Source organism: Chiloscyllium plagiosum, unplaced genomic scaffold (assembly GCF_037043375.1).
Source record: "Chiloscyllium plagiosum isolate Xiang-an unplaced genomic scaffold, Cpla_swu_hap1 HiC_scaffold_24, whole genome shotgun sequence".
Classification (NCBI taxonomy): Eukaryota; Metazoa; Chordata; class Chondrichthyes; order Orectolobiformes; family Hemiscylliidae; genus Chiloscyllium; species Chiloscyllium plagiosum.
This window is the reverse complement of record NW_028270162.1, coordinates 44,448,504-44,472,401: the sequence shown is the minus strand read 5'-3', so window position 1 is coordinate 44,472,401 and position 23,898 is coordinate 44,448,504. Positions and strand designations below refer to the sequence as shown.

Here is a 23,898-nt window from a genome sequence, read left to right as displayed (position 1 = left end):
GATGGTTGAACTGTATTGTAACCAGAATGATGGTTTGCCTAAAGCCCTCATTGAGTGAACCATTTGACTCTTCAAACAATGATTAGCTTGCCTACATTAGTCTGGTTGCTCCCTCCATTATACAGTGTCCTGCATGAACAATGCTTTATACTGTTGTTGGAACAATAAATGAAATAGTGAGTGGTCTTCAACAAAGTGACACTGATGACATACAGGATAGGGAAGAAAGTGCAAGTTGCCTGCAGTTAGAGCACATCAGCAGCAGCTCAGTGCTGAACACATTTGTTGAACAATTCTTCCTCAATTGGCAATCAAACCTAACATCTCTGCCAATACATCCAACTATGGTTATCAAAAGATCAAAAATGAGTTTGCTTCAATCTCCATAGAAACAGATGATGTCTTAAAAGGAAATGAATTTCTGATAAACCAACTAGAAAAATGTGATCTGCCTGTATTATTCTCAAGACAAAGCTTTTCACTGTACCTCGGTACATGTGACAATAAATTCAATTCAATTCAAATTCAATTCAATTCATGATTTCAGATATTTGCTTTGAAATCAAACATGACAACTTACGTGACAACTAATACACAAAACTACCAAAACGTTATTTCTCCATTAACTAATTAGCACAACCAACCATTTCTATGTTACACCATACTTCCAGAAGATATGTAAGTCCCGCACCCCTCCCAGCTTGCAGACAAGACGTTATGCTTCTTGCCACACCAAGAGCTAGTCATCTGGCATTCCTTTGATAAGTCACATTCTTGAAGTAAATTCCCACATGATGGTATCATCTGGCAAATGCCTTGACTCTCCCATCTTTCTTTGTGGAGGACATAGATATTACTTAAGCCACGGTGACAGAGGAAAGAATGCTATCATGAGAAGGATGCAAAGTTGATAAGGAAGACGTTTTGGATAGGCTATTGGTACCTAACATTGACAGGACACTGAATCCAAGGATTTTGAAAGAGTTGAAAATGAAAATTGCGGGACACTGACCGTAATCTTTCAGTCTTCCCTAATCTCATGGGAAGTGCCACATAAAATTTTAAAAAATACTCCATTCAGTTGTTCTGCGCGTATTCTATAACGTGTCTGGTTTGAGTGTTTAGACAATTGACACCAGGCACTACAAGCAGAAACATTTATTGATAAGTGAAGGGAAGGCAATAAGTTTAGCAGCTGCAATACTGTAACTTGAAAACATTTCCTTATTTCTATTGGTATGTATCAACCATGTGATCTGCGCACTGCGAAAACATTATGCCAAAAGACTACTTTCCAATTCCAACCTTGCTGTCACTATAAATGATGACAATTCTATTCCATTAATGTTAGAGCATTGGCTACATAATGTAAAAGAATGGAAACCTTTTTGCATTTGAGACATAATTTCAGTTTCATTGTCACAGTGCCATTATATTACACTGCTAATCTTTAATGATAAGCCAGTTCCTACAATAGTCAGTGCTCTTCATTTACACTTCAGTTGCTTATCCTGAACAATGGACTTATAGGTGAACTGACCTGCACAATGCAGATTTCAAAAACGACAATACTTCCCTCTTCTAAATCACCCATTTTAATAAAATTTGCATGCTTTCAATAAGAATATTATTTCACTGTAGAAATTAAACTTGCTTTGTCCTACAGTAAAATTGGCTGGTAAATTTCTACCCCTGTGTACTGCAGCAGAATCAAAATTATAAGAAAACATGGTTGTCATGACTTATTTTGTGAATTTTGTAAACTAAGTTTCTTCTCCACAAGTTTAAATTTTTCTGTAATATAATTTTTAAGACAGTCAAGAGTTATTTTTCTCCTTGCTTGACAGACTTACTGTATAGTGTTAGCTAAGGATGTTGTGGAGAGAGAAGCTGCAATTATTTTCTCTCTGTAATTGTGCTTCCTCCTTCTTGAGAGGTACTGATTCGTGACACTGTGTGGTGCTGTTTGTTCACTTCTAACTTCCCCAGGTTATCTTTCTTCATGAGCCAATGAACCTCAGTAGATGAAATGACCACAGTGGCTGTACAGAGAGGACCATCTACCCATTATTCAGTATGGAGCATTGGATGGAAAGGAAGAAATGGCTTGAATTGAAAAAGAAACTTTCATCATCACTGGGGAACACCACATCACTTTGTAACTTTGCAATTGTGTAACACTTTGTAATGCTGTTGAAGTATTGTCACTGTTGGAAGTCAATTTGTGCATAAATAAAGTCCCACAAAATGTAGTGTGATAACAAGCAGACAATTTGTTCTATTTGTACTGCTGGTTAATAAAAGTTAATAAATAAAACATTAATGATCTTGCTTCTCTTCAGATTGTCCCATGAGATTTTCATATGCCCACTCTGAAGCAGAGTTTTTACTTTGCTTTATTTTAACATGATGACTCCTCCAACAGTGCAGTATTCACTCAGTACTGCCCGGGATTGTCAACCTGGAATCTATACTCATGCTTCTAAATTGGGTCATTAACCAATGAGCCTCTGATGCAGGGATAGGTGGGCAAGCTCTGAGCTGAGGCTAACACCCGTTGTTGTCACTTACCTGGGACACTGAAACTGTCAACACCCTTTGTACTCCCCGGCTGCAATTATAGATAACAGCCCAGGTAGGATCTGAACTGGGTGGATCCTAAACTCAGTGCAACACCAACTAAACCATTAGAAGCCCCAGGAAGCAACACAACACAGAGGTCAGTGCACAATCATAATGTTTTCTGAAATTGGTAAAAGGAAATTAAAATAATCAAATTTGAAAATATGTTTTGTAATTGGAATTTAACACTGAACAATCAGCTCCTAGATTAAGTAGACAGCAGTGTCATCATGATAATGTTAATAGACTATGTAGCTGTATGGCTGCATCTTAATTCCTACCCTGTACCAGAATTGTTAACAGCTAAGTTTCTGAAAGAGTGATGGGAAAAAGTTGCTAACTTTACAGAAACAATAGCCTACTGCACAATGCAGAACCAGGCAGAGCTCATTAAGAAAGTGATAGGCTGCAGGACCTACGTGGTTAGCAAGGCTACTTAATTAAAACTGAATGGAGGGCAATGAAACAGATGCAACTCGTCTATCTGACCCTTGGATGGGTGATCTCAGAATCCTGGGCAGGAGTCAAACTTTCTGGAAGATTAAGAGTAAACATGTAAAAATAAATGTTTTTGAAGACATCAAAGATGTAATCTAGGAATAGCCGTTGCAGAAGCAGGGCCCTGAGTTCAGAACCTAGAGAAGAAAAACACTCCCTGCTGAGTGATTGAGGTCTGACTGGTTATCTCTGTGGGTAATACCAACGTCTTGGTAAATGAGTTGGTACTGCTTTGGTTTGTAATCTGATACAATTTTATGCTGTACAATTTTAAATTGAATAAGTGATATATAAAGCAGGAGATTGCAGTAACAGTACAGACTATAGTCTGTGTGTTCACTGGCATTGATCCAGAGAGAGTAACGGACAACAAGAACTAAGTTTGGAGGGCATGGGTTCAAATCTTAAGATGGCACCTGGTGGAATTCAAATTCATAAAAAATCCGGAAGTGAAATTTAGTCTTGGTATTGAAAACATTACTGATTCCTGTTTCTGAATGCCCTTTATGAAAGGAATTCTGCTATGTACACCACTCTGGTCTCTATGTGACTCCAGAATCACAGCAATGTGGTTAACTGCCCTATATTAAGCCATTCATTTGCATCAACCTACCACTGAGAAGTTGAGAAAAATAAAGCTGAATGGACAATAAAGGCAGAGAAAATTACAATGGTAAACCTGGCTGTCTCAGCTCTGCTAAATCCTCTTTACTAACACGGGAAGGCTTTGAAGATGAGCAGGTAATTCTCCGAGTGTCTGAGCAAAGCTGCTCCTTCAACAACCCCTAGAAGTAATGTATTCCACTGCTGAGTATTTTTACCTCAAACCAACAAGACCCGAAAGTCAAATAAAGAGATCTTTCATCACTGTTGCTGTTGGTGGGAGCATTAATTGACTGCTGTAGTGCTGCACCTAAGAAGGATGACTGTGCATTTAAACTAGTTCATTGGTTGTACGGTGCATTGAAAAGGGATAAGATTCTCAGTATAAATTGAAACCTTTCCTTTTGTACTTGCTGTACTACAGGGACAATATGAAAGGCGAACAGACATTGAGCTTCTGAAGGGTTATAAATGTTTTGATGGAAGTACTTTGGAGAGAGGCGCTTGGAAAGCATTTAATGTGATTTTCCAACTGCTATTAGATTAAAGCACTGGAGATGTGAATAAGGAATTGTGGTGCTATTAGATTACATAGTCAAGCTTAAAATGACATTAATAGCATTTTACAGGATGCGCACTGAAATGAAGATCTACAATTTTCACACTTCATTGAACAGTAGTGGTCTAGTTTCTTCAACAAATATCAAAGTTGAAATGTCAACAGAGTGATGGGCTTGGGATTATGGCAGCTGGGGCGAGGGGATGGATGAGATGGTGTGCTGATGAACAGTTCATAATCTGCAGTAATTACAGTCTGTGTGTGGGAGGAAAGAGCGCAGACTTACCTGCTGGAGCAGCTGGAAGACCTGGAGGCTGAACTCTGTGAGCTAGAACGTCTGCATCTGTGGCCTTTACGTGAAGATGGTATGACCCGAGACCTTAACAGGAAGACAAAAGAGAGATAATCAATGCCCCGCCATTCAGGATTAGGAATTCATTTGCCCACACTCTATAAATCCCACATTAAATCTCCAAACATCAATGATAAGACCATTAGACGTAGGAACAGAAGTAGGCCATTCGACCCATCGAGTCTGCTCTACCATTCAATGAGATTGTGGCAGATCTGATCATTCTCAGCTCCACTTTCCTGCCTTTTCCCCATAACCCATGATTCCCTTACTAATTAAAAATCTAAGTTGTGGGGACCTTTGTACCAAGTACCTGAGCCCATTTAGAAATTGTTTCAGTTCTTATTATCTCTGTTCATTCCATGAGCAATCTTAAGGACACCTTGTATGAAATATCATTTTTTTGTATTTAAACCCAGCCAAACTTCTCCACTGACTATCAAAGTATAATAAGCTGCAAAAATGTACCCGATTCCATCCTCACCCAATACCCTCATTGGAACCTTCCACAGATCTGCCCCAAGTCCTACTCTATCTTCACTCTTAAGGTTGAAATTGCTGAGGCCAAGGATGACACATCATTGAGTATTGAACTGTGAGAATGCAATTCATTATGACTGCACTGACTCTTGAAATGGGCATCTCACTTATATTCCCATTCTCCTCATAATCCTGCACATTCTTCCTTTTCAAATAGCCATCTAATTCTCTTTTTAACACAGCACTTGAATCTGCCTCCACCATACTCCCAGGCAGTACATTCTAAATCTTGACCATTCACAACATGAAATCCTTTCCTCTCTTATCACTTTTATTTCTTTAATGTATTGCTCTCAAATCCTTGCCCTCTTATTCTAAATTATTTCACGAGTGGGTACATTTTCTCCCTTTTTATTCTGTCTGGACCTTGCATGAATATTAATACTTTAAATAGATCTCTGCTCAGCCCTCTTTGCTCCAACAGAACAGTACCAGCTTCTCCAATCTGTCTTTGTTACTGAAATTGCTGGAACCATTCTTGTAAATCGCTTTGCATTCTCACTAATACCTTCACATCCCACCTGAAACACGGCTCCCTAGAACTGAATACAATACACCTGTTACTATCAAACTAATGTTGTATATAATTTCAAGAAAGCCTCCTTGTTCTTCTACTCTATGTCTCTATCAATGAAGCTGAGGATACTATGTGCCTCAATAACTGCTCTGTCAACCTTTAATGGTTTATGTGTGAAAGATTTCACAACTGCTCCCGTTTACAGTTCTACCCATTATTTTATTTTGTCTCTCTTTGTTCTTCTACCAAAATGCACCATCTTATACTTCACACTGAACTTTATCTGCTATTTTCTGCCCACTCAACCAACTTGTTTATGTCCTTTTGAAGTCCTATATTATCCTCTTCACAGTTTGGAATGTGTCAACGCTTTGTATCATTTGTAAATTTTGAAACTGTGCCCAGTACATCAAGGTCCAGATTGTTAATGCATATCAGGAAAAGTCACAGTCTCTGGAGAACTCCACTACAAACCTTTCTCAGTCTGATAAATATCTATTGCCCTTTATTCATTGTTTCTTATCACTCAGGCAAAAGTGAGGACTGGGGATTCTGGCGATTAGGGTCGGGATGTGGTGCTGAAAAGCACAGCAAGTCAAGCAGCATCCGAAGAGCAAGAAAATCAACTTTTTGGGCAAAGGCCCTTCATCAGGAATGAGGCTCGGAGCCTCGGGGTGGAGAGATAAAAGGGGGTGGGAGTGGGACTGGGGTGAAGGTAGCTGAGAACGCAATAGATGGATGGAGGTGGGGGTAATGGTGATAGGTTGGAGGGGAAGGTGGAGCCCTAAATGTTGATTTTCCTGCTCCTTGGATGCTGCCTAACCTGCTGCACTTTTTCAGCAACACACACTCGACCAGTTTCCTATCACTCAGTCAATTTTGTATTCATGTTGTTGCTGTTCCCTTTATTCCATGAAATCTAACTTTGATTATCTAACAAATCTAAGTCTGTTGCGTGGCAATGTATCAGACATTATCTACCATTTCAGATACACCATCCCACAGCACAGCACTGACCAACCCCTTCGTGACCTTGCCAAAAGCTAAGTAAGGTGGATTGTTATGATTTTCCCTTAAAAGATTATGCATTGGATCTTCTTAATTAATCAGCAATCTTCTGTGGGACTATTAATTTTGCCCCAAATTATTGTTTCAAGAATTTTCCCAGTCACCAGGGTTATAACTGCTTTGCAGCTTCTTGGCTAATTCTGATACCTTTTTTGAATAAAGATGTACCATTAGTAATTCTTTTGTCCAAAGAAGGTTGGAAAATTCTCACTGATTCCTCAGTAATTTCCATCCTCGCTTTCCTCAGTATCTCAGGTTGGCTTTCCCCTCAGTCCTCATGCCTTGTCAACTTAAAGTACAGGTAGTCTAACCAATTTCTCCTTTTCAATCTTAAACCCAGCCAGTGACAGAGCCACCATGTCCTGGCAACATCTTCCTTGTTAAAGACAGATGTAAAATATTAATTTAATTCTTCAGCCATGCTTCTGCCTCCATGTGTAAATCCCTTTTTCTGGATCCTAACTGACCCTACTCCTCCTTTTACTCTATTTTTACGGTTTGTGTGCTTACAGAATAAATCTTAATTCCTTCTTAGCTTGCATTCTTTTTCCATATTTCTATTTTGCTCCTCTTATTTCCCTTTTCACCATCACTCTATCCCTTTTATATTCAGCCTGGCTCTCAATTGTATTTTTAACCTGACATTAAAAGCACATTGTTTTTCTTCTTTGGATGATAATTGCTACTTCTTTTGTCACTCAGACAGATGTAGATTTGTTTTCCTTACCTTTCCCTTTCTCTCTCTGTGGGTGGGCCATTGTTCAGCTGCAATTTTCCTGCCAACATTGGACTCCAATTTATTTGGGCCAGATTCATTAATTTTCCATTAAAATTGGCCTTTCCCCTAATTAATTATTCTTACTCCAGCTTTGTTCATTTTTTTTTAAAGTATCTAAACTTTATGGTCATGATCACTGTCCCCCAAAATATTCTCACACTGATATTTGATCTATGCAATCTAAGAACCAGATCCAGCAGTATTTCTTTTCTCATTGGAGTGAAAAGATATAGGAGGAAATTCTCTTCTTCCAGGTATTCTTACCCCATTCATCCACTACATTACCACCACATTCTATAGTTGGCTAACTAATGTCCCTATCATAATTATTCTATAATTTTACACTTTTTTGTAACTTCTTTGCAAATTTCTTTCTTTACATCCTTCTCACTAGTTGGTGGCCTATAGACTACCCTGAGCAATAATTACACCTTTTTTATTCCTTAGCACAAGCCAAACTCTTCTGTCCTCTGGCATAACCTCTTCCTGGCACTGCAACACTTTCATTAATGAATACTGCTAAAACCTCCCCTTTTTACCCTCATCTATCTTTCATGAACATCTTTTGGTTGATAAATATCTCTTCTTGTGAAGACTCGAATGATTTATCCATTACCACTGAAAATTAGACAGGCACTTAGACCCAGTGAAGAAAGGAGGATTGTTAACAAGACTCCATTGACCACAGGTCATCATTGGTTGGAGTTACCCAAAGCCATAAAGAACATTTGTGAACAGTTCTGCACTGCCTTCAGCCTGGTATCTGCTATAGCCACAACATTATATGGTCAATCAATGCCTGCAACTTATCAAACATAATTATCTTTCTTTGTGTATTCATGTACATGAACATCAACAATGATTCATTACTTCCTTCCTTACTGATGCCAACTATTACATTACTGTTCTTTACTTAGATGTTGTTTATCTCTCCCAAAATTCTGTACACCTCGGTATTTGTCTCTGATTGCCTGGTTCCCACAACTGTGCTGAGCTAGTTTAAACTTAGCGAGTTTTGAGAAGATTTGTAGCTCAAGTTGAGATTCTAGATGCAGGTTTGCTTGCTGACCTGGAAATGACTGCCAGACTACTCAGACCCTGAGGCATCATGGTAGCCTACAAACCCACCAACAAACTAAAATAGCAGCTAATAAACATGAAAGACCCTATACAGACAGCAAGCAAAACTAACATTATTTACAAAATACCGTGCAAGGACTGTAACAAATACTACATTGGACAAACAGGCAGAAAACTAGTCACCAGGATACATGAACATCAACTAGCCACAAAACGACATGACCCTGTCTCACTAGTATCCTTACATACAGCTGAGGAAGAACACCCCTTCGATTAGGACAACACATCCATCCTAGGACAAGCCAAACAGAGACATGCACGAGAATTCCTAGCAGCATGGCATTCTAGAACTCTATCAACAAACACATTGACTTGGACCCAATTTACCACCCCCGAGAAAAAGAATAGGAAATGATGTCACCACAGGAAATGATGTCACCAACCCAAAGAAACCCAAACATATAAATAGAAAGCAGGAATTATCAATGATTTGGAGATGCCGGTGTTGGACTGGGGTGTATAAAGTTAAAAATCACACAACACCAGGTTATAGTCCAACAGGTTTAATTAAACCTGTTGGACTATAACCTGGTGTTGTGTGATTTTTAAGGAATTATCAACAGTGCTTTGCCCGGAGGCCCACTGAAGATGTTACCTAGTAGGGTAACGAAAAATCTGGAAACAAACCTTCCAGCACAGTGAGCAAACCTACATCCTAGTTTAAACTCTCTGCCTAGTTTAGTGAGTTCTACCAGCCTCCAACTTGTCTACCTTGGATTCCAGCATCTGCAGTTTATTTTTGTCAGTAGTAGAGGTCTTGGAGTTCCCACATAGCACAGGATATGTATTCTCAAGAATGGCAGCCTTGCCACTCCTTTATTTATAGACAACCTTGTTATTGCTAAAGAAAGCCTTAAAAATAATAATAAACCTTAAAACAATTCATAAAATGTTACTAATACTGATAATTCTGACAGATACTGAACACACAATTTATTAGTTGCAGAAAACATTCACTCCACACAAATACCAGTCTATGACCATCCCAATGAGAGACCTAATCACCACCCTTTGACATTCATTGGTGTTACCATCACTGAAACCTCTACTATCAATGTCCTGGCAATTATCATTGACCAGAAACTCAACTGAACTCACCACAAAAACACAGTGGCTACAAAAGCAGGTCAGAGGCAAGGAATACTGCAGCGTGTAACTCAGTTTCTGGCTCCTCAAAGCCTGTCCAGTAAGGCACAAGTCAGGAGTGCGATGGAGTCCTCCCCACTTGCCTGCATGTGGGCAGCTTCAACAACACTCAAGAATCTTGGCACAATCCAGAACAAAGCAGTCTGCTTGATTGGCATTGTATCCACAAGCATCCACTCCCTCCACCACTGAAGCTTAGTAGCAGCAGTGTGTACTATCTACAAGATGCACTCCAGAAATTCATTAGAGATCCTGAGAAAGCACTTTCCAAATCCACAACCACTTCCATCTAGAACATCAATGGCAGCAGATACATGGGAAAATCACCACCTGCAAATTCCCCTCTAACGCCACTCACCACCCTGACTTGGAAATATATCACAGTTCCTTCACTGTCGCTGAGTCAAAATCCTGGAATCCACTCCCTGAGGACATTGTGGGTCAACTGACAGCAGGTGGGCTACAGTGGTTCAAGAAGGCAACTCATCACCATCTTCTCAAAGGCAACTAAGGACGGGCAATGAAAGGTGCTGGCCCAGCCAGCTATGCCCACATCCCATGAGTAAATGAGAAAACCCTTTCTTAAGCAGCTATTAACCTCACAAGCACCAGATTTGCTAGTGAATTAAATTCATCATTACACTTGGTGTACATCTCTCAGAGGTATAGTCACCAAACGGGTGTGTGCCCTTATTGAAAGAAGTTAACTCAACTCAGATAAGGGATTAGCACAGCTCAGAGCTTCACCTCAGTAGAGATTTGCACTTTAGGTGGCTTCCTTTTCAATCCAACAGAGCAAAAGTAGTGAATTTAATTTATCAATCTGAACCCTGAGGTTATCCAGGGCTGAAAAGACATAGCAAAGCCAGTTGAATTATTAGTTCACTCGTCAACACCTGATTTCATTTACAAGACAATTTACACCATTTCTTAGGGATTCCTAAATGTATATGGTTATTTATCTCTGGTGTCCTTGTTAAGACCTTTGGCAGAGTTGTTTAACTGGTTTATGTTAAATAATTACAAAAGTAGCCAGAGGTCTATGGGGAGCATGATCTTGGAAGAAGCCAGAAATTGAGTTTAGAATGATGATAAGAATTTTGCAATTAAGAAATGGATTGGGGGAATGTCAGCCACAAGAGAAAAAGTGTTGGAAGATCTCATAGAGTCAAACATGTGTAACTTTAAATTTTGGATCTTGAACTGAAGACTTTGGGGTTTATGTTTATGGACTTATTTACAAATAGAAGAGAATTATATCTTTAAAACATGTAAAATGGTGGTAAATATTTCCCTCTGAAAGCAAACTAGCATGTAACAATAACACATGATAATAACATTTGAGAGAAAGTGAGGGCTGCAGATGCTGGAGATCAGAGCTGAAAATGTGTTGCTGGAAAAGTGCAGCAGGTCAGGCAGCATCCAAGGAACTGGAGAATCGACGTTTCGGGCATAAGCCCTTCTTCAGGAATGAGGAAAGTGTGCCCAGCAGGCTAAGATAAAAGGTAGGGAGGAGGGACTTGGGGGAGGGGCTTTGGAAATGCGATAGGTGGAGGGAGGTCAAGGTGAGGGTGATAGGCCGGAGTGGGGTGGGGGTGGAGAGGTCAGGAAGATGATTGCAGGTTAGGAAGGCGGTGCTGAGTTTGAGGGTTTTGACTGAGACAAGGTGGGGGGGAGGGGAAATGAGGAAACTTGAGAAGTCTGAGTTCATCCCTTGTGGTTCAAATTCACCTGCACCTCCACACACATCATCTATTGCATCCGCTGCACCCGATGTGGCCTCCTCTATATTGGGGAGACAGGCCGCCTACTTGCGGAACGTTTCAGAGAACACTTCTGGGACACCCGGATCAACCAACCCAACCACCCCGTAGCCCAACACTTTAACTCCCCCTCCCACTCCACCAAGACATGCAGGTCCTTGGACTTCTCCATCGCCAGACCATGGCAACACGACAGTTCGAGGAAGAGCGCCTCATCTTCTGCCTGGGAACCCTCCAACCACAAGGGATGAACTCAGACTTCTCCAGTTTCCTCATTTCCCCTCCCCCCACCTTGTCTCAGTCAAATCCCTCGAACTCAGCACCGCCTTCCTAACCTGCAATCATCTTCCTGACCTCTCCGTCCCCACCCCACTCCGGCCTATCACCCTCACCTTGACCTCCCTCCACCTATCACATTTCCAAAGCCCTTCCCCCAAGTCCCTCCTCCCTACCTTTTATCTTAGCCTACTGGACACACTTTCCTCATTCCTGAAGAAGGGCTTATGCCCGAAACGTCGATTCTCCTGTTCCTTGGATGCTGCCTGACCTGCTGCGCTTTTCCAGCAACACATTTTCAGCACATGATAATAACACTTTATCCAGGGCTTCAGGAAAGGAGGCAACATTCAATTTGAAGCAACATTTTTTCTTGACCAGTAGGGGTCAGGCTTCCACTTAACACAACATTATCCAGTTGCTTGGCCAACCACCTGACCCTACATTACAGAGTTAATTCATTGCCTTCTCCAATTCTGCCATGGTTAATTGCCGTCCAGCAGCATCTCGTGCCTAACATAAGCATTTCGCTTTCAATTTGCATTCAGATTTGAGGAAAAGACAGAACCCATGTGCTCGAAATACTCAACAGGTCTTGCAGCATCTCTACATAGAGAAACAAGAGTTTCAGGTCATTGACCGTTAGCTGAAGGACCTGCTGAGTTTTTCCAAGAACTTTTTATTTCTGATTGCTACTGCATTTACATGAAGTAGGCGGCAGGGAGTGACTTGTAGATTGTGACAAACTGCCCTTATCCAGAGCAGTAGCCCAGAAGAGCTTCTACAGGAAGAGGTACCAATTCAAAATTAGACTGTGGAAATAATAAACAGGCAATATTTTAACTCGCTCAAAACGGATTCACTTATATTGATATAAAATTGGGTCCACTTAACATTGCAATGTGTGAGTTGTGAATTTCCTGATGATGATGGAGGCAATTACTATTGATTCATTTAAAATTTGATGGTTTTCTTTCAGACCATTACATTTTGGGAAACAGTGAATGAACAACTGGAGTTAAGTGGAATGTGTACAGAGGAAAAATTAAAAGTGATGGTTTCCAAAGGTCTCCTCTGTCGGGGTTCTCCTTATGAGGTGCCTGGTTGACATCATTCATAGAACCGTACTAAAGCCCCATTTCAACCCAGCTGGACTCCTGACAACTGCCAGACCACAGCTACTGTCACTGACTATCAGCTGGGAGAGTATCCCATTTACAATAATGGCAGGCTTAACCTTTTGTTCAGAGGCCACCATCATGTTGATGCACTCACTGTCTCTCTGTCTCTCAACCTGAATTTATAACAGCCACCTCAGACAGTGGGACTGTCAGCCTGTCAGTGTTGAAAGGCCTTCTAATGACTCTCCAGCCTCAGGAACCTGTCCTTGCCCTGAATGAGTTTGTGAGCTGCTCCCTGCCCCTGCCAAATGGAAATCCCAATATAGCTGGTGAATAAGGAATTCTGAGCTGAAAATGTGTTGCTGGAAAAGCGTAGCAGGTCAGGCAGCATCCAAGGAGCAGGAGAATCGACGTTTCGGGCATGAGCCCTTCTTCAGGAAAGAAGGAAGAAGATTCCTGAAGAAGGGCTCATGCCGGAAACGTTGATTCTCCTGCTCCTTGGATGCTGCCTGACCTGCTGCGCTTTTACAGCAACGCATTTTCAGCTATGATCTCCAGCATCTGCAGTCCTCACTTTCTCTTAGAATAAGGAATTCTGACCTGATGCATCTTGTATACTTTAAAATGGAGGATCAGTGTGACCACTACATTGACTTCTTGGTATCAGTTTTTTTACTGGTTTTCCCCTCTGGCCCATTAAAAATGCCAGTGCGTGTGTCTTGAACACATTATATAGAATCGGGACCCAGTACTGAACTGTCTGGACTGGGTTCCCGATGCAGACTCGAAAGTACTGGGCTTTTTTCTTTTTTCTATCTAGTTTAAGTTCCCATGCAATGTGCAGTCATTGAGACAATGCTTACATACCCACTATTTACAAGTTCCTGGGAATGATGATCATCAACAGTCTGTCCTGGTCTACCCACATCGAGGTAACAATCAAGAACATCTCTACTTCCTTAAGAGGCTAAGGAAATTTGGCATGTCTCTTACCAATATTTATAGATGCACCACAGAAAGCATCCTATCTAGATGCATCACAGTGAGGCTTGGCAACTGCTCTGTCGAAGACTACAAGAAACTAGAGAGAGTCATAAACACAGCCATTATGCAAACCAGCCTTCCATCCATTGACTCCATCTATACTTTCTGTTGCATTGGGAAAGTAACCAACATAATCAAAGGCCTCTCCCACACAGGTTATACTCTCTTGCACCCTTTTCCATTGAGCAGAAGATAGATAAGTTTGAATGCATGTTTGATCAGATTCAAGAACAGCTTCTTCCCTGTTGTTCTCAGAACTTTGAATGGACCTCTCAAATGGTAATTGAGATCTCTCTCTCTGCACCTTCTCTGTGGTTGTAACACTGTATTCACCACTCTGCTGTGCTTCTGATCTGCCCGTATAGCACGCAAAACAACGCTTTTTCTTGTACTTCATAACATGTGGCAATAATAAATCAATCAAATCAATAAATCAATCAAATCAATAAATCAATCAAATCCTCAGATACACTATCTACAAAAGTTCGGGTCTGCATTTGCAACTGGAAGCCAGCATGACATTGGTTTTCCTTACTTCAACACTGTAATCTGCTGTTGCTTGAGTTAATTTTGCCTGATATGCGCTGAAGCTGGAAATACTTATTTGAGCAAAAGATTCCATCCTTTTATGCAGAGGGATGAACTGCCTCATGAGAACAGCCTCAGCAGCAATGCTGGAGAGGGGGGCAGGACAACAGAAGGAGAGAAAATGAGAGATCTGAAGAAGAGTAGGAGTTGGCCACAGGTGGGAAAGAGATGTGGGGAAGATACGTGAAGAAGCTGGGAGTGGTGATATGAGGTGTAGAAGGAAGAAAAGTGTGGGCATCAATTGAGGTAGGGATGAAGGAGAATGAGGTTGGACTGCAGAGTGTGTACAAGAACTGTCCTGGATAGCTGAAAGAAAAAGTTGAAGAAGAAAATGCCCAATTTGCTCCAAGGCATTTCTTGAAGCATATCATATGGATCCAATTGTCTGCTCCTACTGAGAACATGAAGTGATAAAATGTAAGGGGTAGTATTCCAAAGGATTCAGCAAATTGGTTTTTATTTGGAAAAAGTATACTGTTTTTGTTCATTTATAGCTGTCAAAAAATTGCACTGAGTCGAGCTTCAAACACCAACCTATCCATGAATATGCAGAAAGGTAATCACCCTTGTTTCTTCTTTCAGCTAAACTTGCATTTAACATAGTTTTCTGCCATCACACAGGAGAAGGTATGTTGAATATATCTGCCCCTTAAATTGAGTTTTGACTATTTTTCAGATCCACAGATTGTTCTTAAGTTGGCATGTACAGATGGTAGAAAGTTGATGTTGTGATATTGACAATTCATTTGCCCATCTGCATGGCTGCTTCTGTGGCAGGCTCCTTCTGGCCTCACAGTTACCCTAATGAAACAAAACAAACTACCTTTTTTAAAAAAAATATTCATTCACAGAATGAGGGTGGCACTGGTCAAGCCAGCATTGATTGCCCAGAGAGCATTTAAGGTTCTGGAGTCACATATCAGCTAAAGCAGGCAAGGATGGCAGATTCCTTTCCTCAAAGACATTAGTAAAGCATTTGGGTTTATTCCCCAACAACAGATTCACAGACATTATTAGACTCTTCCAGATTTTACTGTGCTCAAATTACACCATCTGCCAGCATAGAGATTCAAAACCAGGTCTCCGAAACATTATCTGGTTTCTAAATTAACAGTCTAACGATAATATCACTAGACCATTGCCTCCCCATACTGATGATAGCAATTAAACTAAGAGCTAGGCTGGTCATGGGGAGGATCAGGAAACATTTCTTTCCACAGAGATTAGTGGAAATCTGAAACTAACTCTCTCCAAGAAATTGTTGAGTCATAAGTCAATGAAAATTTCAAATCAGATATGTTTATTTTTACGGGCAAGTGACTGAACAGTTTCCTATAAAGGTGGATACTGGAGTTAAGATGCAGATTGGCTTCAATGAAATTGAATGGCAGAATTTAAAGAGACTGAATCTCCTTGCCTTGTTCCTGTGTTTTTATGGCCTTCTATGGCCCATCAAGTACCAGTGGTTTAGGCTCTCAACTCTGGAGAAGGTGAGATTGGCATCAATCACAGATATTTCACGTACTTCACCATGAAGTCATTGTGCTGTGGCAGAAATAGAACTTTAATTTGCGTATTTAAACAACACACTGCCTGCTTTGGGTTTGACTGAGGCTGGGTACACATTTGAAGGGCTGTTTGAAAGCTGAATCTGGTAAGAAAATAGATGCATAAGGCATCTGCTAAATTTTTAACAGCCAAGTGCCCAGAGATAGATGGAAGTCTGCTGCAGAATGTTAAGCAATAAGCAGGTAGGAAGGAGTTAATGTTTGTGAGAAATTAAAAGCAATCTTGAAGTTTGGATAATCTGCACAAATTGTTCAACTTCAGTCTAATGATTTACAGCACAATTTGAGTCCCTTGTTTATGTTAATGTCTTGTACTATTCAACCTATCCATTATTCTGTCGTTTTTGGATAGTGTTATAATTTGTTGCTGAGCACTATGTACGATACCAACCAATTGATGTGTGGCTGCACTGACACAATAATTTGTCACAATTGGTTGGCTGGTAACTGCTGAGGGACTCCCTGCAGCTTAGAAAAGTTGCACATGATATCAGTGTGACTGACACTTCACACACTTCAGTGCTCATTCTTATATTGGGGGTGCTGGCCATAAACAGAACATATGTGGAAAATAGATGAATTATTGGTATTATAGGCTTTATTGCACAGTTTCTTGCCTTATACACCATTGTTTGCTATACACAATGTTATTGTGACATGGGAAAAGTTTATATTGTTTTCGCTAACCAACTTCTAAAAAAACCAAGGTCGAAGGTTTCACAACAATGTAAGCCTCTGCGTCGTTTCAAAAATGATTTGATTTGATATATTATTGTCACATGTATGTGGATAGAGTAAAATGTTTTGTTTTGTGAGGGATACAATGTTACAGTTGCAGAGAAGGTGCTCAAAGAGCGAGATCAACATTAAATTTAAAATTTGAGGGATCCATTCAGAAGTCTAATAGCAACAGGCAATAAGCTGTTCTTGAATCTATTTGTATATGCACACAAACTTTTATATTTTGTGCCTGATGGAAGAGAGTGGAAGAGTGTGCAACTGGGCTGGGAAGGGTCTTTGATGATGTTGGTTGTTTTCCCAATGCAGCAGGAAGTACAGACAGAGTCAATGGTTGGAAGACCGGCTTGCATGATGGACTGGGCTGTATTCACAACTCTCTGCAATTTCTTGGCAGAGGCTGAAATCTGGATGTTTGCCTCCCACTCCCCAGCCCCAAAATGGTCCCCACTATTTTGGAAAGGGGAAATGGGAAAGGGTCAAATTTTGTACATTCATGGTTTACAAAGAACTCTGCTCATACAAAACAAAAGCTGTCTCCAGTCATGTTTCATTAGCCTGTATGGAGAGGAACAATGTGTGTAGTTTCAACCTGGTAGAAGCAGGCCAAAACTTCGTGCAGTTATCGAGTCATGGAGTCATACAGCCGGAAACACACCCTTTGATCCAATCAGTCCATGCAGAACATAATCCCAAACTAAACTGTTCCCACCTGCCTGCTCCTGGCCCATATCCCTCCAAACCTTTCCTATTCATGTACCTATCCAAATGTATTTTAAATGCTATGATTTGGAGGTGCTGGTGTTGGAATGGGGTGTAGAAAGTTAAAAATCACACAACATCAGGTTACAGTCCAAGAGGGGTCCAAATAAACCTGTTGGACTATAACCTGGTGTTGTCTGATTTTTAACCTTTTAGATATTGTAATTGTACCTGCATCCACCACTTCCTCAGGAAGTTAATTCCACATGCAAACCACCGTCTGTGCAAAAGATTTGCCCCTCATGTCTTTCTTAAATCTTTCTCCTCTCACCTTAAGAATGTGCTTCCTAGTCTTGAAAACTCCGAACCAAGGGAAAAGACCTTCTATCTATATGCCTCCTTATTATATAAATTTCTATAAGGTCGTCTCTCAACCTCCTATGCTCCATTGAGAGAAGTCCCAGCCTACTCAGCCTTTCTTCATAAGTCAAACCATCCATACCTGACAACACCCTGGTAAATCTCTTCTGAGCCCTCTCCAATTTAATAATATCCTTCCTATAACTGGGTGACCAGAACTGGACACAATATGCCAGAAGAGGCTTCACCAATGTCCTCTACAACCTCAACATGATTTCCCAACTTCTACACTCAAAGGACTGAGCAATGAAGGCAAGTGTGCCAAATGCCTTTTTAACTATCCTGTTTATATGTGATGCAAACTTCAAAGAATTATGTATCTGCACCCCTCGGTCTCCATGTTTTACAACACTACCCAAGGCCCAACAGTTAATTGTATAAGCCCTACCCTTGTTTGTTGTACCAAAGTGCAATACCTCACACTTATCCAGATTGAACTCCATCTGCCATTTTTCAGGCCCTTGACCCATTTGATCAAGATCCTTTTGTAATCTTAGATAACCCTCGTCACTGTCTACTATGCCACCAACTTTAGTACCATCCGCAAACTTACTAACCATGCCTTCTGTATTCTCATCCATAATTATATAAATGACAAAACAAAAGAGGACCCAGAACAAATCCCTGCAGAACACCTTGCTCTGTTCTTGAAGATATAAGATACACTTTTGGATATATCCCTGAGGAAACCTTTTGGGGAATGTCAGATGCGTTTTGGGAGAAGTAAAAGGCCCTTTTGGATTGTTAAGAGTAGACATAAAAGGTGCATAAATTCATTTGAACTGTCAAGCTCTTTGGGACTGCTAAAAGAAGCTGTCAAAAGGAGCCATCAAAATGAACAATCAAACGTGTCAACAGAAATAGTGGAAAGGAGCTGCCAAAAGAAATTACCAAGAGTTGCCAAAGGTAGGTGTCAAAGCATTTATAATCCCCGCCCTTTTAATATTTGAAAGAGAAATGGTCTGGAGTATTCATAAAAATCAGTCTTAGCAATTTCACACTGTTGATGTAAGCCAAGGATTATCATTATGAAATTAACTGACTTCATGATTGACTTCACAATCTTCCATTATCACAGTGGGCGCCTCTCAATTCACAATTTGCTTGACAGCTAAAGTGGCTATGTATTCTTTGGACCCATAAATTCCAATGTTTATTTTTATAAGGCATTAAATTACATTAAATGTGGTGAATGGTTTTTTTTCATTTAAAAAAAAATCAATTCCCTATTAGATAATTAAAAACTTAAAAACATTTTTTAAAAAATCCCATGTCAGCATGTGTCCTGCATCTTGCCCATGGTATATACTGGGTGAGTTGACATGGTAGGTGTAAGGGCAAAGGGTGCTGGGTGGATTAATAGCAAGATATGGCTTTATTAGAAAAAAGGAGAAAGTGAGGACTGCAGATGCTGGAGATCACAGCTGAAAAATGTGTTGCTGGAAAAGGGCAGCAGGTCAGGCAGCATCCAAGGAGCAGGAGAAGAAGGGCTTATGCCCAAAACGTCCATTCTCCTGCTCCTTGGATGCTGCCTGACCTGCTGCGCTTTTCCAGCAACAGATTTTTCAGTTCATGGCTTTATTAGATTAGATTCCCTACAGTGTGGAAACAGGCCCTTCGACACAACAAGTCCACATCAACCCTCCGAAGAGTAACCCACCCAGACCCACCTCCCTCTGACTAATGCACCTAACATTATGGGCAATTTAGCATGGCCAATTCACCTGACCTGCACATCCTTGGACTGTGGGAGGAAACCGGAGCACCCGGAGGAAACCCACGCAGACATTGGGAGAATGTGCAAACTCCACAAGACAGTTACCCGAGGCTGGAATCGAACCTGGGACCCTGGTGTTGTGAGACAGCAGTGCTAACCACTGAGCCATAGTGCCACCCAAACATACAGGCCAAAAAGACCAATGGGAGTTGGTATCATGCATTGGTTGCCATATGAGTTTTAAGGGCCATGTGGCAGTATCCAAGGGCATAGGTTGTCATGTGCTCTAAATGGGTACAGGGGCAGGGTCAGGTCTGGATATGGGGATGTAAAAGGAGACTGGTGGGTGGGAGCATGAGGTGATGTATGTACGGTCTAAAAGGCTTTGGGAGTTGGAGCACATGAGGTGGAATGGATTGACAGTAATGAGGCATGGTGAGTATGTGGAGGTTGAAGGAGTGAAGGATGTTCTACACTCATGCACAGAGCTGGAGGAGCAAGATCAGCCTTCCAACCAGCATGCCTTTGTACCCAACAGCCTCTGCACTCATTCTGGGGTCACCCAGCCTGATTTCCATCAAACCCAGTGATCTGGAATGAAAATCCCAACTCTCTCCAAGTTGGGCTTTTAGGTTGTCTCAACTCTGTATTCTTCACTTTAAAACTTAAACATGAGTTTCTAAACCTGGGAAAATACACTGAATGAAATAAACAGTCTTGCCAATCACTCATGGGGCTATGTAAGAAATGTTTTTATTCTTGTGGTTTACTGGTTTCATTTGTGGCTTGTCTTCACTCATTATTCAATGAAAACCAATCATCGTAGACATAGATAATCACTTTGACAGAAAGCCATTGATTACTTATCAGGTTGCTAAGACTCTGATGTGCAAGTTGTTCTTGTGAACACCAGAAATTGAGCCAATATCTCAGACCAAGCTCCACTGTATGCAACTGGATCCACAGTTTCCTGACCCACAGGGCACAATCAGTGAAGATTGGGGACAATATTTCATCCTCACTAACACTCAACACTGGAGCCCCCCAGGGGTGTGTGCTCAGCCCCCTACTGTACTCACTGTATACCCATGACTGCCTCACCAAATGCTAGACTAATGCCATTTACAAGTTCATTCATGGCACCAACATTGTCGGTCGAATCTCAGATGGTGATGAAACAGACTACAGACGAGAGGTGGAAGACTTGGAAAAATGATGCACTAAAAACATGCTAGCTCTCAATGCTGGCAAAACTAAGGAACTCATTATTGACTTTTGGCGGGATGTTACTCATGCCCCCTACACATTAACAGCACAGAGATGGAACGAGTGGAGAGTGTCAAGCTCCTGGGAGTGGTCATCCACACCAAGCTTTCTTGGGCTCTTCATGTGGATGCACTGCTTACAAAGGCCCAACAATGTCTCTTCTTCCTCAGGTAGCTGAGAAAATTTGGCATGACCGTGAATATCTATGCCAACATTTATTGGTGTGCCTTCGAGAGCATTCTGTCTGGATGTATCACTACCTGGCATGGTAACTGTACCATTCAAGATCGGAGGCGGTTACAGAGAGTGGTGAACTCAGCCCGGACAATCACAAAGGCCAACCTCCGATCTGTAGAATCTATCTATCAGGTCCGCTGTCAAGGAAAGGCCGCCAGTATTCTCAAAGATCCATCCCACCCTGGCAATACTTTTCTACAACCGCTACCATTGGGGAGAAGGTACAGAAGCATGAACACATGCACCAGCCGGTTTCAAAACAGTTTCTAACCTACTGCCGTTAGAATACTGAATGGACTCACAAACTCTTAGCATTCGCCTGTACCTGGGTTTTTGTTTTTGCTGCTGTTTACCTATTATTTAATTATCTATGCGACTTAACGATGTGATCTGCCTATGTTGCTCGCAAGACAAAAGCTTTTCACTGTGCCTTGGTACAAGTGACAATAAATTCAATTCAATTCAATTCAATAATCTTGGCTGACACTCCAATGATGCAATGAAGGGTGCAACCCTGTCAAGCATACTGTCTTTTGAATGATACAGTAAACTGAAATTCTCTCAAATGAATGCAAAAGGTTCCTGACTCTGTCAGAAGGAGAATTGAAGATGCTCCTGCTGTATTGGCCAACGTACATCCCAAAACCAATGTGACCAAAAAAAAAAATTTGTAGAACTAATGTCAGTACAGCGAACCTATTTTTGACTATTTATTGTCCCCCATTATTATCTATCTAGGTTCTTTCCTGGTTTACTATCTCCACTTCAACACACCACCCTGTTCCCTGATCAACAACTCTGTCTCAGGCTTGCTGCAGTGCTCCAGTGAAGCTCAGCACAAGATGGAAGAACAGCACCTCATTTTCCTCTTGGTGACCCTGCAGCCTTCTGGACTGAATAGCGAGCTCAATAACTTTAGGACTTGAGCTCGCCCATGTCCTTACCCCAAACTCCATGCAACTGGCCTTTTTATCACATGGCCTGCTATTACACACAATCAATTATTGGCCACTAACTGTCTGCATTAATTGCTATTCACTCGCCCAGCCAGATCATTATTTACTCTTTGTCTCTCCAACTGTGTTTCTCTCTCTTTGGAGTGGATTTCCTCCAATTGTTCACTTCCTAACTCCTTCCCTCAACCTAATTTCTGCATATAAACCAACATTTTCCGAACTATCACCAATTCTGAGGCAGGGTCATTTGATCCGAACACTGATTTCTCTCCACAGATGCTGTCAGACCTGCTGAGCTTTTCTAGCAATTTCTATTTTTGTCCCTGATTTACAGCATCTGCAGTGCTTTCAATTTTTATTTAATATCTATAATCCCTTTGACTGTCTTTTTTTTTCTGTCTCTCTCTCTCTCTCTCTTTCTCTGGGTTCACTATCTCCACCTATCTGTTCACTCCTTTATCCCTGCCCCCATCGTCAGCATAAATACCATTTTTCCCTAGGTGCTTTCAGTCCTGAAGAAGGGTCACTGGACTCGAAATGTTAACTTTTCCTTCTATCCACAGATGCTTCTAGATCTGCTGAATTTCTCCAACAATTTCTGTTTTTGTTTGTTGCAGAGCTTATGTTGTACACAAAATGACTGTCACTTTTTCCTGGCTAAAGGAACCATGCTTCAAGAACAATATGACCAAACCCTCTGTCCTTGCAGCAAATAGGCTTTCACTTTGTCCAACCTTAACACACATCAATGCCAAAATTGACTTCATCTTTTTTTATTTCACAAGAATTCAATTCTTTCTCATGACTTGAAGAAGTAACTAAGAAGATTGATGAGGGCAGAGTAGTAGATGTGATCTATATGGACTTCAGTAAGGCGTTTGACAAGGTTCCCCATGGGAGACTGATTAGCAAGGTTAGATCTCATGGAATAAAGGGAAACTAGCCATTTGGATACAGAACTGGCTCAAAGGTAGAAGACAGAGGGTGGTGGTGGAGGGTTGTTTTTCAGACTGGAGGCCTGTGACCAGTGGAGTGCCACAAGGATCGGTGCTGGGCCCTCTACTTTTTGTCATTTACATAAATGATTTGGATGCGAGCATAAGCGGTACAGTTAGTAAATTTGCAGATGACACCAAAATTGGAGCTGTAGTGTACAGCGAAGAGGGTTACTTCAAATTACAACAGGATCTGGACCAGATGGGCCAATGGGCTGAGAAGTGGCAGATGGAGTTTAATTCAGATAAATGCGAGGTGCTGCATTTTGGGAAAGCAAATCTTATCAGGACTTATACATATAATGGTACGGTCCTAGGGAGTGTTGCTGAACAAAGAGACCTTGGAGTGCAGGTTTATAGCTCCTAGCAGGTAGATAGGATAGTGAAGAAGGCGTTTGGTATGCTTTCCTTTATTGGTCAGTGTATTGAGTACAGGAGTTGGGAGGTCATGTTGCGGCTGTACAGGACATTGGTTAGGCCACTGTTAGAATATTGCGTGCAATTCTGGTCTCCTTCCTATTGGGAAGATGTTGTGAAACTCGAAAGCGTTCAGAAAAGATTTACAAGAATGTTGCCAGGGTTGGAGGATTTGAGCTATAGAGAGAGGCTGAACAGGCTAGGGCTGTTTTCCCTGGAGCTCGGAGGCTGAGGGGTGACCTTATTGAGGTTTACAAAATTATGAGG

General features: G+C 41.2%; 1 protein-coding gene across 1 annotated transcript in view; it reads right to left on the bottom strand.

The window, feature by feature from the left end:
- Positions 1 to 23,898, bottom strand: part of srrm4 (serine/arginine repetitive matrix 4) — a 393,712-nt gene that overhangs the window by 41,547 nt on the left and 328,267 nt on the right. Inside the window, exon 7 of the mRNA XM_043715886.2 lies at positions 4,569 to 4,661. Coding sequence (XP_043571821.2) covers positions 4,569 to 4,661 — 93 coding nt within the window. The remainder of the gene's footprint in view (positions 1 to 4,568; positions 4,662 to 23,898) is intronic.